Source organism: Abramis brama (genome assembly GCF_963993115.1).
Source record: "Abramis brama genome assembly, chromosome: 25".
NCBI classification, from domain to species: Eukaryota; Metazoa; Chordata; class Actinopteri; order Cypriniformes; family Leuciscidae; genus Abramis; species Abramis brama.
This window is the reverse complement of record NC_139987.1, coordinates 18,469,611-18,485,114: the sequence shown is the minus strand read 5'-3', so window position 1 is coordinate 18,485,114 and position 15,504 is coordinate 18,469,611. Positions and strand designations below refer to the sequence as shown.

Below are 15,504 nucleotides of genomic sequence, written 5' to 3'. Positions count from 1 at the left end.
AAATATAGCATTTGTATTTCTTTGTCTGAGGAAAAGAGGGTAACGGGGTTGGGGAGTCATATGAGGTGGGGTACATCTAATCAGGAAACCCAAAGGCTGTGGTCTGGGGGAAGGGGCTTGTTTGAGGTAATTATGCTGCCCTCACAGCGGCAGATGGTTTGGGAGGGGAACGGGAGGAAGGTTAATGTTAGTAACAAAGCCAAAACTGGTCTGATGCAGGAAATTGGCCACAAGAAAACCAAAAGACTGTTTCCTTTGCTCCTTCTCGCTGAATTCCCTTCAAAATAGTGAAAAGCTCTTTGACTGACTCGGGTAAAAACAATGGAGGATCAAGAGGATGAGAGTATTTGATTAATAGCAGCTCACAATGAGATTAAAGTGGGGAGCCCTATACTGTCTAAAGCAGATTTGCCGAAGAGGAATGTTTTACAGGATGTAATTGGCCTCTGCACTTCCTGGTTGAAGCTGGGCCACTAATCTGAGCCATGGCCAGGTTAAAACCATTAGACCAGCAGAAGGTCTGCGCCATCTGCACTGAGCTCATAAGAGAATAAGGCCAATGAAGAGAATTGAGGGGGTGCCTGGATGTAGCCTGGCCAATCTGCGTGTGTATACATTCATGTTGAAAGTGCTCAAAGCAAAAGAATCAGACCCTCCCCCTGGCAAACAGCCACACGCACTATCCGGGGGAAAAAAACGGCTGAAGCATGCTGAATGGAAATGAGCATTTTAGGCTTTGGGTAACACACCTGCCCTTTTTAAATGATGGAACAGCTGGGTTACCGTTGTCCTGCTTAACCAAATGCTAAGCTGATATCAACTACAGGCCACCTGCGGTGCAGACACTATACCCATGAGTTGAAAAAGGCACTGCCAGGTGCATCACCTTTCCATGCTGTGCCTGATAGAATCTAATCAGGATTTTCCAACACATTTGCAGCTTATATATTGTAAAGCATTTTGGGGTTATTACCATCTACGAGTTGTTTAAGAATCTCATATGCGCTCTTGTTAAAGATAAACATTATTTAGACTTTGTTGTCTAAAGCAGGGGGTTTCAATCTTTTAGACACCACAGAATTATACACTGAAAAAGTAATATCGTACATCAAACGATATTACGACATTGATATTATAATATCAATTATTTTCTGTCAAGTTACATTATTATGTATTTTTTCTACTCACTATAGTAATGTATTGTTAAAGGTATAGCGGAGGATTTTTTACTTCCGGGTGGATCACCTATACTATTGGTCCTCCTAATTGTCAATCATTCTGGTGAATCAATCAAACTTATTCAAAAAGTGGAGAGGGCGGGTCTTATCTAAAATTCGGAAAGATCCTCCACTATACCTTTAATATTGTTAATTTGTTTTAGTCTAGGCTACTTATTTTTTTAATTATTATTATTATTTTACAGTTTGCCTTAGGGGTCCCTGGACCCCAGTTTAAAAACCCCTGGTCTAAAAGAGGAAAGGTAAATGTTACTACTCTTTAAAAAAGTAGCCTACTATGGTGCAGTAATGGTATAATGATAACTATATTTATTATATGCCATGATTTACATGGCACTCCAAAGTATTTCAAAAGAATATCATGACATTGTATTGTCATGGTACATGTCCAAAAATTCAAAATGGAGTAAACAGATTGTGCTGAATTGTTTTTTGTATTAGAAGTAAAGGCGTATTGATAATCAAAGATATTTAAATTAGGATTGCTCTAATTAGTTGGGATATATCTGAGCACAAGCCATCTGAAGTGCCATTTAAAATGCCGGACTGCATTATTTATGAATCATGGTAGCCTACACAAGTAGCCTATATGTCTGAGGAAATGTTTTGTTTTTAAATGTAATTGAATTTGTATGTAATCGATTATCTTAATGAATTGAATGGTTTACTTTACATTCATACTGTCGTGTTTTATGAAAAAGACCCTGTGTGTGTGTGGTTCAGGTAGGATATTCCCTAAGTTGTTGTGGGGAAGGATGGCAATACAGTTTGTACAGTGTGTGTGTGTGTGTTTGTGTACACGCTTCCAAGAACAACGTATTAAACTGAGGTTAGACCTAAGTATGATCGGTTTGCGCCATCTAGATGAATTATAAAGGAAGAAACAGTAGCCTATGTGACTGCACGCAGGCACACTTTCTCTTTCAATGCCATGCGTTTCATAATAAAAGTTATAACAGTAATAGGCTACATTGAAATACTTTTATTAACATGTCAGAACATGAAGATCATTTAAGCTACACATATTCAGAAAACAAGTACAACTCTGATTACCGTATTCAAAAGTTTTCCTTGTATAAGTATTCGTATTTCGTAATGTTCATTAACGTCTTGTTGATTGTGTATCGCATTTTATGTTAATATAATTCTTTAATTAGCATCAATGGCATTTTATTTTCTCACTATATTGTGTGTATTACTGATTTAATATTGATTATAATATTAATAGTTAATATTGTAAGTAACAGTGATGCCAATAAAGTTTAAAATTAATACAAAAAGTGTAGGCCTATAACTTTAAAACTAATATAAAATAACCACTCAAAAAAAAAAGCATTATTTAGCATTGAGTTACTATACATTTGTTAGAGCATAAATTTCCTTTTAAGTTCTTTTGTAATTCTCATAGTAAAAAATGGTTGTAAAACCAGCTATAATACAGTGTATTTATAAGATACAAATACTACTGTGACTACTGTGTAGTATTTGTGCAATAAATGTGTAATATAAACAGAAAGCCTAGTGTAGCTTTAAAATACAACACTAGTGGGAGGCAAAACTCTGTAATCAATCTAATGTGCACGCTTGGTCACGAACATCCACGATACGTAAACAACGCGCGCGGACGCGGGGAATTATGGGATATCTTCCGTCGGCGGCGCGGTGCCGCCATGTCTCCTGAAGATAAACGGCGGCTAGTCGTTTTCTCCGCTGTGGTCTTCTCTTTATTCCTCCTTTTACTCGTTTTGAGCTACATACCAGCTTATTTGTACATACTTTTTATCTGTGTCGTGTCTTGTGTCGTTTATTTTCACAAAGCGGAGGAGCTGCAGCTCTTCGAGAGACTAGGCCTCAATCCTCGCCGTGGACTGAGCGTCCCGCCGGCTCTTTTGCGCTGGTTACCGGGTAGAACTTTGAGCGGTGTCCCGGCCGCAGGCAAAAACAAGATACGTAAAAGTGATGCTAGAAATTCCTTTGCGTCACCCAGCGATAGACATTTTGCAGGCTCGTATTATAGAAGAGACCACACGCTCAGTGACTCGGTGTTCAGCCCTCGGGATATACTCATGGGAAGTTACCTCGCCAAGGCTGAAGAAAGCCCCTCCGCCGCCTTGAGGCCCGCTGGAGGCTCGGGGGCTTTCGTCCACCCCAGAGATCACCTCCGGGAGAGACTCGCCCGACCTAATCATGCTGTGCACACCCCTAACAGAAGACTGTCATTCGGGTAAATACTAAATGCTTTGTCTTGTCCGCCAGAAGGCACTTTAGTTTATACCTGCTCTTTCTGTTTATGCTCTCACGGTTGATCAGATATTCTTCTGTTTACACTATAGCAGTTCACATGTAGCGTCTATCAGCCTAATGTTTGTACACGTTTAGCTTTCTCAGTTGTTCTAACATGTACGTTGTGCCAGTTTTCCCTCCATGATTTGAAATGGTGGGAGTTCCTGGAGCTGGTCAGGCGCACTGCTCCTCCTACACCAGTTTGGACGCCTGACACTACACGTGTAGGGTTGCATAAAGCTTCCAACATAATGTGAAACTGCATTTTGACAGCTTCGTAAACGCACTTGCATCCCTAATATCCTTAACACTGCTAATCCTAGGAATTAGAAACATAATGGATTACTTTTTTAGCCAAACTATCGCCGTTTTCAGTTTGTATATGCAATATTACTTACTACTAGGATTACAACTTAAAAGTATAACAATTTCTCATTTTGTGATCCCCTGATACATACAGTGTATGTGTGTGTGTATATATGTATATATGTGTATATGTGTGTATATATATATATATATATATATATATATATATATATATATGTATATATGTGTGTGTGTGTGTGTGTATATATATATATATATATATATATATATATATATATATATATATATATATATATAATGATTACTTACAGCAAAATGGAAATATTTGCATGACTTTCTAATATTTACAGATGGAGAATATATCTGAAATGTAAGTTATGCACTGTCTGAGGGAAAACACCACATCTCAAATACATTAAAACATCACAGCTATCTGTCAGAGCATATGACAGGGCAGACCGCTTTAAATTATAGGTGTTATCTGTATCTTGCAAGTTATTTTAAAGCCCTTAAAATAAAGCATGTTTAGGACAAATTGGAATGTGCACGTTCCACGCAGCAACTCACTCTGTGTTCTCCGCTATTTTTAAGATGCACTCATATCAAACTACTGTATATTTATATCAATGGTATTGCTATCATTAATAAAAAATATTGGTATATTGTACATACCACCCAGCCCTAATATACATAGAACTTAATGCTTTTGTGAAAGATCTTTTGAAGAACTAACTAATTGAAGTTTTGCTATCATCAGGGATCCTGTGGGCACTGCGAGTCGATTCGCCATCACCCCCCACAGACATTACCCCCTTCAGCAGATGGGGACGTCTCCCATTGGAGTGATGCCACCTGCAAAATGGGATGGATTCCAAAAGAAGAATGTTCTCACCCAGCGCAATTCGCCTACTGTTCACAGTCCGGTCACAGTGAAGATCGCCAGACCAGACCCCACTCGATCGTCATTGTGAGTCACTTCAAATTATGTTGAGTGGATTAAATGCACTAGCATTACAAATGCTTTTGTTTCTGCTTGTAGTCTAATTAAGAAATCCAATTTGGGATTACGGCAAGATTAAGTTGGAGTGCTTTTTGCATTATCAAGAGAGATTTGCTTTGGTAATATGTGAACGCTACATTCTGTTTCTAGCTTCAATCACCTGACCTCTCCTGGAGCTGTCACATCCCCAGGGATTGGAGCACAGACAGACCCCTGCTCCAGAGAGGCTGTTCTGAGCGTGCTCAGAGAGAGCAGAAAGAGAGAGGTTGATGAGGAGGACAAGAGTGCTTCCTCTGGGCAGAAGAGCAAAAGGAGGTATGTGAAGAAAAGAAGGCAACCAAACGAAAGTCACCTTACTTTCTCTATCACATGATCTTATCCTTTTTGAATCTGTTAGTTTATTGCTTTCCATGCTAATAAGAACAATTTAGAACAGAAGGCTTGCTGTTGGTTTTCACAATCTCACTGAATAATTGTCTTGCTTTTATCAGGCGACATGACAGCAGTGAAAGTTCTCAGTCAGCGTTTGAGCCGCTTCTTGCAAATGGAGCTCTGTCTCAGCTTGTGCCAAAGTAAGTGAATGTTCACTTTCCTCTGTAATAGTCTACTTCTGCATCTGATAAACATTGAGGTTCATCATTACTTTGTCTGATTATGTCTCCTCCCCTCTGCAGACCTGGCAGTATGAAGAGGGGAATGAACTCCTCTGTCAATGAAGAGTCCATTATGAAGCGTTCTCGTACCTCCTCCATCAGCTCCATGAGTGGTGCTCCTGTTCCCAGTGGGGTCCCTGGATCTGTCCGAAATCCCATTCGCAGTTCCTACAGCTCCTCACAGGGTTATCCACAGGTATCTCATTTAACTATTTTTCTGAAGATTTATAAGTGTGGTAAATTGAGGAAATATAATGAAAATTATCATATTTAGTGAGTATATCGATGGTTATTGCTTTCATTTTTTGTAGGGATGCACAGATATGAACATTTTGGCCGATACCGATAATTCTTTACATTTGAAAGTCAATAACCGATATATTGGCCGATAAATCTAAATTCAAATTTTGATTTACTTTGATTGCCTGAATACAAAACAAAAGGCTCACCATTAAAAGCCATGTCCCAAACGCTTCAACATAAATCAAACATATACAATACAGTTGCCTACTTTGAACCAGTGTAAGATTCCTTAACTTTTAAAATTAATTTTACACTCCTATGGCCAACTTTCTTTATTAAAAAATGGTAACACTTTAAAATAAGGTTTCATTTTGTTAGCATTAGTTAACATGAACCAACAATTAATGAACAATACTTCTACAGCATTTATTAATCTTAGTTAATGTTAAGCTCAACATTTTCTAAGACATTTTTAAGATCCAAAGTTGTATCTGTTAACATTAGTTAATGCACTGTGAACTAACATGAACACAAATATTTTACTAACTAACATAAAAGGTGGTCTAAGCGATGTCACACGTTTTTTAGGCCAAAACATTTTTTGTCACATACAGCAAACATCTCCTCACTATCCGCTAGCTGCCTGTCCCCTGAACATACTGTAAAAAAACACGGTCTCTGTAGCCAGCCCAGGCTCCACAAACAGCAAGAAAAACAAACTGGCCCAGCCTGGACCACGAAACATAACAAACAGTGTTCCTGCCAATAACTGACAAGAATGATTTGGGGGTGGGGGTTAGTGCGCTTAGAGTACATTTAACAAAGGCTTTTGCTCTGTTAGTTCATGTTAGTTAATGCATTAACAAATGAGACCTTATTGTAAAGCGTTACCAAAAAATATATTGCCTAACAAAAAAAATTTATTAAGTTAAAATAAAATACCTAAATACTGCAAACAAGTCATTGGATAACATTGGGCTGCATATAATAAAGAAACAAAATGCATGTGCCATGGATAAATAAAATGGAATCGCCTCCGCACGGATAATAAGAAAATAATTTTAATCAAACCATATTGTTGATGAAAATAATGTGAGAACAAAAAAGTGCTAGTTATTAATAACGCATCAATGTTTTTGAAAAGAAAAATTACAATAATAGTTAACTACTTTAATATTAGGATTGCTGTTTCAAACGACATCATTGCTGTTTGAGCTGCGCGCGCAGAAGCTGAAGAGAACAAACGTTAAACTGAATCGCTTTGCTAGAAGGTTAATCAATTCAACGGTTTCTGAAAATTGCAACTAAACCCAAAGAATTTACAACTTTTTATTACAATAGTATAAACTATTATAATGATATGACAGTCCCAAATTCAATCATAGCTTTTAATATTTTGCATTGCTGTTTGATCGCGGGCGCTGAAGCTGAAGAGAACGAGCACCGGGAAACTGAAGAACTTTTCTAGCGGGTTGTTTGAATCAAAGAAACGCAACCTATGTGAGAGAAATCAGATATTTATATTACATAAACTTAATATTACGACTTATATCTGCATAAAATTACGTGAATGCACAATCAAACTTGATTGTGCTGGTCAGAACGTGTAATCCCTGTTCTGGACGCGCTAATCTTACAACAACGCACTGAAACACGGCAACTAAACCCAGAGAATTCACAATGTTTTTATTAAAATAGTGTTCTAATTATAATGGCATGTATGACAGTCCCAATCATAGTTATAAATGTGCATTGCTGTTTGAGCTGCGCACGCTAAAGATAAAGATGATCACCGGTACAATGGACCACTTGCACTGAGCTTCGTGATGCGTTTCCGTTTGGAAATAGTACGTCTCACTTATTTCCGGTTATGTTTACTTTCAATGTACTGTGGTCAATGAGTTGAACAAACGCCACCTAAAATGAGTGTCCGCAATAAGATTTAAAAATGTGGCAATTTTTATTGACAGGAGAAGGTATATTCTGATGTTTACTGTGTGCAGAATTTTATCGGAACATGAAGTTTTTAATCCAATCCAACCCAAGCCGATCTGAGAAGCAGCGGGTGTTAAAAATACGTCAGTGTTCGTCTAAACTAGTGACTGCGACTCTGAAGTGTATGAGAACAGATGAATGACATCAGTACGAACCACGAACATTTATTTATTTGGTTTAAATATTTTAATCATTCTGTGTCATCTTAATCTTTTCACTATTTACATGTTTATGCCCAAAATGCTATAATATTTAAAGTAATTGACGGTCATTCTCCTCTAAACTGCGTTATTGATTAAATAGCCTAGCCTATTTAACATCATTACAGGCACCTCGAGAGCATTCATTCATTCAACTATTTTAAAAGACTGGAATAAACACCAGCGCACACAAGCAATCCTTTTAATAGTCAATTTCATTTAAAAATGTAAACCCAACAGGAATGAAATGTCAGAGAAAAAAACTGTTAATGAGAAGATGGGCATATAGGACTGTTGCAGCTTAGTGGATAAATATATTTAGCCTATTTATTATTCATAATGCACAGTTGGAAAGAAAATATATTTATAGTAACATTTCAGCAGGCTCACGAAAATTAATACAGAGATCATTATGCATTGTTTTAATCAATTGGCAGCCATTAAACAGTGATAATCTGCATTCTCATGTATGTAGGCGCATCTCTCAACTAAAGTAAATAATCTATTATCTATTGGCTTTGATACATCAGCCTAATTTTACTATAAGATCGATAACATCAAAAATGACCATTTATCGGCCGATATCGATATGTGGTCGATATATCGTGCATCCCTAATTTTTTGTATTCATTCACTCATGTCCTTCAATTTTGTATTTACAGAGAAGAGCAGCATCCAGTCTCAGTCTTTCTCCTTTCACAAGCCCAGGAGGATCTCGGTGTCAGACTCCAGAGAGAGCTGCTAAGAAAGCAAGGTAAAAAAAAAATGCGCAAAGGCTGTATTTATTTGATCAAAAATATGTTAAAAGTTTTCTCTCTCTATACACAGTATATATATGATTGCAAAGCAGTCTAATATGCTTATTAATGTTGTGGATTCTTTGATGAATACAGTTTGAAAGAACAGTGTTTATTTGAAATATTTGTGAACTTAATTGTCTTTCCTGTCATTTGGCTGATTTAATGCACTCTTGCTGAATAGAAGTATTTATTTCTTTAAAAGAACTTGCTGACCCCAAACATTTAAATTCGGTTGTGTAAACACACCTGCCAAATATCAGATAAACACATAACTAGTCTGATTATTCAGGGCTTAAGACATTGTTACTGTTATAAACTATTTTGTGTGCTGTAGGGAGGAAGATGCTACTTCACCAAGTTCCACATCCTTTGTAAAAATGGATAAGGTGACAACTGATCCTGCGCCTGCTACAAGTGAGGAAACGTGTTAGCTGTTTCATTAGTACATTGTTTATGTATTAACTAATAACTCAATACAATACAGCATTGTTTATAAATATAATTAAAATAAGTAAAATTTAGAGATTTACCTTTTGTTTTTTCATCAAGAATGCTACAATTTTAATTTGGGTGTGTTTGTACCAGCTAAACTTACTCCAAAATCTGAGGCACCTGTTGCAACATTAACATCAGACTCTGGAGGCAGCAGTGGGAAACGTAAGCGCAAAATCCAGCTGGTCACCACAAACAGAGGAGATCAGATTTCTATGGTAAGTAGCAAAGCTGCTGTAGATACACATTTCCACCACTCATTTGCATCATGGATATTCATCATTGTAACATTGTGTCTGCAGCCACCACCTCCTGAACTAGGATATACGATCACAGTAAAAGATCTAGATATGGAGAAGAAAGCAGCACTCAGCCAGATACAGAAAGTCCTGGAGGAACCTGGTAAGTTCTTTACACTCCTGTTTGAAGTGGCTGTAATAGATGCAACAAAATTAAGTACTTGAAGCAACATCTTTATTTTTTCCAGAGCCAGAGATCCTTCCTCCAGCATCTGAACCCACACCAGCTCCAGTTCCCTCTTTAACCCTGTTTTCCCAGCCAACTCCAACCTCCTCATTCGGGACTGCACCTGCTGTGAGCGCTGCGCCCACTCTGGTTTCTCTCTCCACACCTTTGCCTGTGACCACACCAGCCACTACTACAACTCCTGCTCCAACTATTGACCTCACCATCACTGTTCCCAGCATGGCCAGTACTGCACCCCTGACTTTCACCTCAGCCCCCTCCATCACTACCACCCCAACTGCCCCAGCTTCAAGCATTTCAAACCCTCTGCTGGAGTCCTTGAAAAACATGAAGAATAATCCTCTTCTCAATGCTTCCACTATGATGAGTACTACTACTGCAGGTTTGTATAAATGATTTTATACTGATTACAGATTTTTTAGCAGCCATTATTTTAGTCTTTAGTGTCATTCTTCAGAAATCGTTCTAATATGCTGATTTGCTGCTCAATAAACATTTCTTATCAATGTTGAAACAGTTGTGCTGCTTAATAATTTAGTTTAAACCGTGATGATTAAAGCCATTTACTTAAAATTATCTTTTTTAACATTATAAATGTCTTTACTGTCACCTTTGATCAATGTACTGATACATGTACTTTAACATGAACTGGAATGTGTCTGTCACTCCATATGCAGCTCCAGCAGTGTCTGTGTACAGTCTTTCTACACCTGCTGTTTCCACAAACTCTAGCAGTGGATTTGTCAAATCTGAGTCAGGCCTTGCCACTCTTCAGACCTCATTCACTGCCCCATCCTCCATATCAACACCTGCCTCCAAGCCAGCCACCTCCATGCCCTCTGCTTTCGCTCAGATCTTGGCCCAACCTCTTCAATCCTCACCAAGCACGCCATCCCTGGGCGGAGGAGGCAGCCTGTTCAGTTTGATCAAACCTGTGGCCACACCTGCATCTGAGCCTCCTAAATCTACAGTTGCTGCACCTAAAACCACGGTTGCATCAGTCAACAGCATTAGCAACCCCCTGTTGTCTGGCTTTAAGCCCATTTTCAGTGCAGCAAGCACCACCTCTGCTTCCACAGCTGAGGTCAAAACTACCCAGCCCACCTTCAAGCCTATATTTGGCAGCACCACAGGAAGTGGTATTAGTTCCTTTGGGCAGACAGCCACACCGACGACATCAACCCCTGCTGCTCCGGCCGCACAGAACAGTGGGATGTTATTTGGTGGACTAACCAGTACCCAGCCAACAATGGTGTCCGCTGCTTCTGCAGCCCCGGCCACACAGACTCCCTCCCAGTCTCTGTTTGGAAGCTGGACTGCAACCACCACATCTGCTCCTGCCACAAACGCCACGTTCCAATTTGGAGCGCCATTGACCACAACGGCCGCCCCTGTGCTAAACACCAACACAGCTAGTGCCGGTGGCACCGCCTCTGCTTTTCAGTTCGGCGGAGCAAAACCTGCGCCCACACAGCAGGCTCAAAGCACGTTCGCATTTGGCCAGCTGCCCACGAACCAGAACTCCACATCTGCTCCGTTTGGTGGGTTCGGCATGACCAGCAGTGCCACCACTTCCTCGGAGGCATCCACAACACAAACCACTTTTGGGAGCTCAACCTTCACTGCATCTACAACCTTCCCAGGATCCACACAGCAGGCCCCTGCTGCTCCAAAACCTTTCACATTTGGGCCCAGTGGTGGAAGTAGCGGCGCAGCACCATTTGCGTTTGGAGCCGCTGCCAGCACAGTAGCGCCTGCATTTGGGACTAACAGTCAGCCTACATTCGGTGCAGCATCATCTGGCTTCTCTTTTGGAAACACCACCACCCCTTCTGCGGCTCCCGTCTTTGGGGCCTCCACACAGACTGTGGCCTCTCTCCCTGGCCCAGCTCCTACGTTTAGCTTCGGAGGCGCATCAACAGGCACTCAAAACACTGCTCTGAGTACTCCAGCGCCTCCTGCCTCTGGAGGATTTAACTTTGGGGCCTCACTTCCGGCAACACCATTTGGAACCCCTGGGCCTGCAGTTCAGACACCAGGGTTTTCCTTTGGAGCCAACAACACGGATAACAAGCCTGCTTTTGGTAAGTGTTTGTGACAAAGGTCAGAAGGTCATATTTGCATAGTGTATAAGTGTAAAGTGCTTCATTCAGGACACAACTATAGTTTTTCTGTTAACCCAGAATGCACTGTTGGTTACCATGGTTACTACCTTTTTAACAATGTTTTAAAACCTTATTCAGTTTTAATTTTTTCATATTGATTAATTTCGAAATGCATTTCTAATTTGGTACTACAGGATCTGGCATTAGTTCCTAGTTTAATTTAATCATATTACTATTGTTTTACTATTGCATATTATTAATTTAATCATATACTATTGCATTCATAAGTGCAGTTACTAATGTTTATTTATTGGAAATTTGACAGAAAAGCACTTAGCTTGAATTCAGATACAGATAAAAAATAACTTTTATTAACAACAGTAATGTGTAGTATTCTACTCTTATTAAATGTACCATAATACTGAACTGCCTTTTTTTAATTAAAAAAAATAAGTTTTTTTTTTTCACTTTTGTTTGCCACAAAGTTAAAGAAATCAGGACAGAAGTGGTTGAAAGTGGACAAAAGACGTATTAAAACACCAGGTGTAAACGAGAATGTCTCGTTTGACAAAATATGAAGATATGGAGTTTCTGCATAAATGCAGCGATATATAACCTACATACTCATTCATTAGGCTGAAATGTGAAGTGTATAATTTTACATTTTACAGTTAGGATGTTACCATAGACATTGGTGGAGTTCAAGAAGAGTATTGATACGTAAACAACATTAGGGTTGTTTCTATTCTAATATCGATTTTATTTTATTTTTTTTACTATTTCCAAAAATTTTTAGAAGATAAATTCTCTATACACATACACTCTTTATTTACAGCCAATGTGATATACAAATTTGCTGAAATTTAAAAATGAATGTATTTGGTAGTATTGGTTTAGAATTGGTAAAATTTTGAGGTATCTAATGATTTGGCTAAATCACAGTAAAATGGTCATCTTACATTCTCCTTGTTTGTCTTGTTATCTTAGGAACATCTACTCCTGCTTTTGGTCAGGCACCTGCAGGAATGCAGATGCCGTTTGGCAGTCCTGGAACCCCAGGATTTGGAGCAATGGGCGCCTCCCCGTTTGGTAAGCAACAAATGACTTTCACATTAAAAAAATATTTTATAATAAACTAGGTCTATTCTATCTTTTCTCTTTAATACTTTATATTTTAATAATCTTTTTTATCTTTTAGGTGCTTCACCAGCCTTCTCTATCGGAACGGGATCCAAGTCCTCTGGGGCTCGTCGATTACAGGCCCGTAGGCAGCACCCGAGGAAGAAGTAACACGGCTGATGTGAGTCCTGTCCCTTTCATTATTGTCAAATGGACTCTGTTACTACTCCTCCGGCTGTCCCACCTGCCCCAGACACTGCTGCTACTGCTGCTGGTCCAAACACAACAAGGCTGTCAGTCAGACCTCATCTCTACAACCCTCCAGACTGCCAGGGCTGGTCAGGTGTGTAGGATCAAGGCTCAGGGGGTGTCGATTTTTAGAGTACCGGGCGGCCCCATCTCTGCTGTTGGGTGCGCCCACCGAGACTCATCACAACCTCGCTAATGGAGTCTGTAAATGTCTGATGAGGACGTCTGGTGTTGGGGAAGGATGGCGAACAGGAGCGAATTATACTTGAAAGAAAAAGAGACTTTCAAATCTGGACACTCACATGAATTTCAGTCCAGGCCTGTTGGATGAAGCAATCTTATTTTTGACTTTTTAGTTTTTGGTCAAGAAATCAGATGCTCTTTATTTTAAATCCAGTGAATATAAATATATATCTACCTTTTTTTTTCTTTTCTTGCAGTTAGCATACATTTGTCATTTCATCATGCTTAGCAGATTCTTCACAATTTTTTGTTAAGCCTTCAAAGCGTGAATATTTTTCCTGTTCCGTTAAAAAAAAGTTTTTTCTTTTTTTTTGCCTGAGTGAGCTGCATAATAAACAATTACATTTTACACTGATTTTTCTGCACGTTCCTTTGAGAAGCAGTTTACACAAAGATCTTGTCTGTTTTCCTGCATACATTGAACTTCTGTCTGTTTAAAACCAAAGCTAATGTTTCAGTGTGACGCTCCTCTCTCCGCCACACCATTGGCCGTTTTACTACCTCTCCATTTTTAAACGTGCATCTGTGTCCCAGCTGAATTGGTTTACTCTGCCTCATTCGAATTACTGTTAATTATACTCGGCACTTATCGCAAGCATGTAGGCAAAACCTTGTGTTCCTAGTATATCTGTTGCACCTGCCATCAGTGTGTTTGGCTGTCAGGCACTGGATGTTGCTCCCATAACGGTCTCATTTTATTTCCATAAATTGTTTTCTAACACTTTCATTGCTGTGTGCCTTAGTGTGTTTTGCTTATGGTTGCATATTATGGATGTTGGATTTATACTCTGAGACACGGATGCCTGTTTTTTCGTAATGATGTGTAAGAGCATTTTAGATGATTTAAAAGAATATGATCGATCTCAAGTTCAATTATTTTTGATTACTGACTAAAGAGATTTGGTCCAACTACAAACTCTGTAGAAGAGCAGCTTTGAGTGAAAGTGCAAAATAACTTGTTCACATGTTTTGGAAATAAATATTTGACTGATCAATTCAAAGAAGTGCAAAAAATAAAATTGAAAGTGCCCCTAAAAATGTGTGAATTTCAGGAATGTAGAGAATGTGACGTTTGCGTTGCGGAATGTTGGTTAAAAAAATTTTTTGTGCTCCTTCATCTTCAGATCTGATTTAACCTAGAGGCTTAAATGCTATTTATATTTAACTTTTTTCCTTTTTTTTTTTTTTTTTTTTTTGTGCATGTATACCATTACTGAATTGTGTATGAATCATTCCTGGCTTTGTATGAATCCTATGGTTTGTGCATGCTTGTGATGTTTTAAAATACCAAGATATAGCAAATATTCAACCTGCGTTTGAAACGGCATGTCTTAAGAACGTTCCTGAATCAGAATCTTAAAATATTCTCAGGCCTGTTAAGTAAATTAGCTGTGTAATATGATTTGATGATTTCAGTCAGTATACAATGTTGTATATTCACAAAACACTGGATTTATTAGTACATCAATGCACAAATATGGAAGCACAAAACCACCATTTTAGGGTTTTTGTATTTTTGTTCACCCCCTAAAATTCTGACCCAAAAAATACTTAATTGGGGACAGCAAAAGTTTTTATAATGGTGCAGCCATCCTAGTCCCCTTTGCATGCAATTCCTCATGTAGGTCTTAACATAATTTGTAACCACATTTTTGAAGTATCCTCATGCCCAGACTGATGCAAGGAGGCATGGGACCAGGCTTTCTGTTTATTAGAAAGCTGTACCAAATACAAGTGAGATGTGTAGACTGTTGAGAAAATGAGATGTGCGCTGGATATCTCAAGCTGTGAACGTTTGAGAGCAGTTGTACCTAGTTGTTTGTTTTTAAGATGTTGCTATAAGTGAATGCTCACAGTTTGTGTGTAAATGACCCTTCCCACTAACCCTCAAAGCGTGAGTGGATTTCTGGATGAAGCGGCACACGGATTGTGTTGTGTCTGCTTAAATGCTCTGATAATGAGATGCTGGTTTTGAATAAAAATGGATAAAAGTTGATTTGCAGTGGATTTCAGTTGCACTCATTGTGTTCAATGCATGACGGGTCATTCCCACATTTCTATTCAACCTCTT

General features: G+C 38.9%; 1 protein-coding gene across 1 annotated transcript; it reads left to right on the top strand.

Moving 5' to 3' along the window:
* Positions 1–2,882: 2,882 nt before the first annotated feature.
* pom121 (POM121 transmembrane nucleoporin) lies at positions 2,883–15,440 on the top strand. Its single transcript, XM_084104878.1, has 13 exons — positions 2,883–3,462; positions 4,606–4,815; positions 4,999–5,163; positions 5,340–5,420; positions 5,523–5,697; positions 8,602–8,693; positions 9,074–9,153; positions 9,325–9,449; positions 9,534–9,633; positions 9,719–10,099; positions 10,395–11,801; positions 12,810–12,911; positions 13,021–15,440. Exons 1-13 carry the CDS (start codon positions 2,909–2,911, stop codon positions 13,110–13,112), a joined length of 3,564 nt encoding a protein of 1,187 aa, XP_083961004.1. The 5' UTR covers positions 2,883–2,908; the 3' UTR covers positions 13,113–15,440.
* The last annotated feature ends 64 nt before the right edge of the window (positions 15,441–15,504 follow it).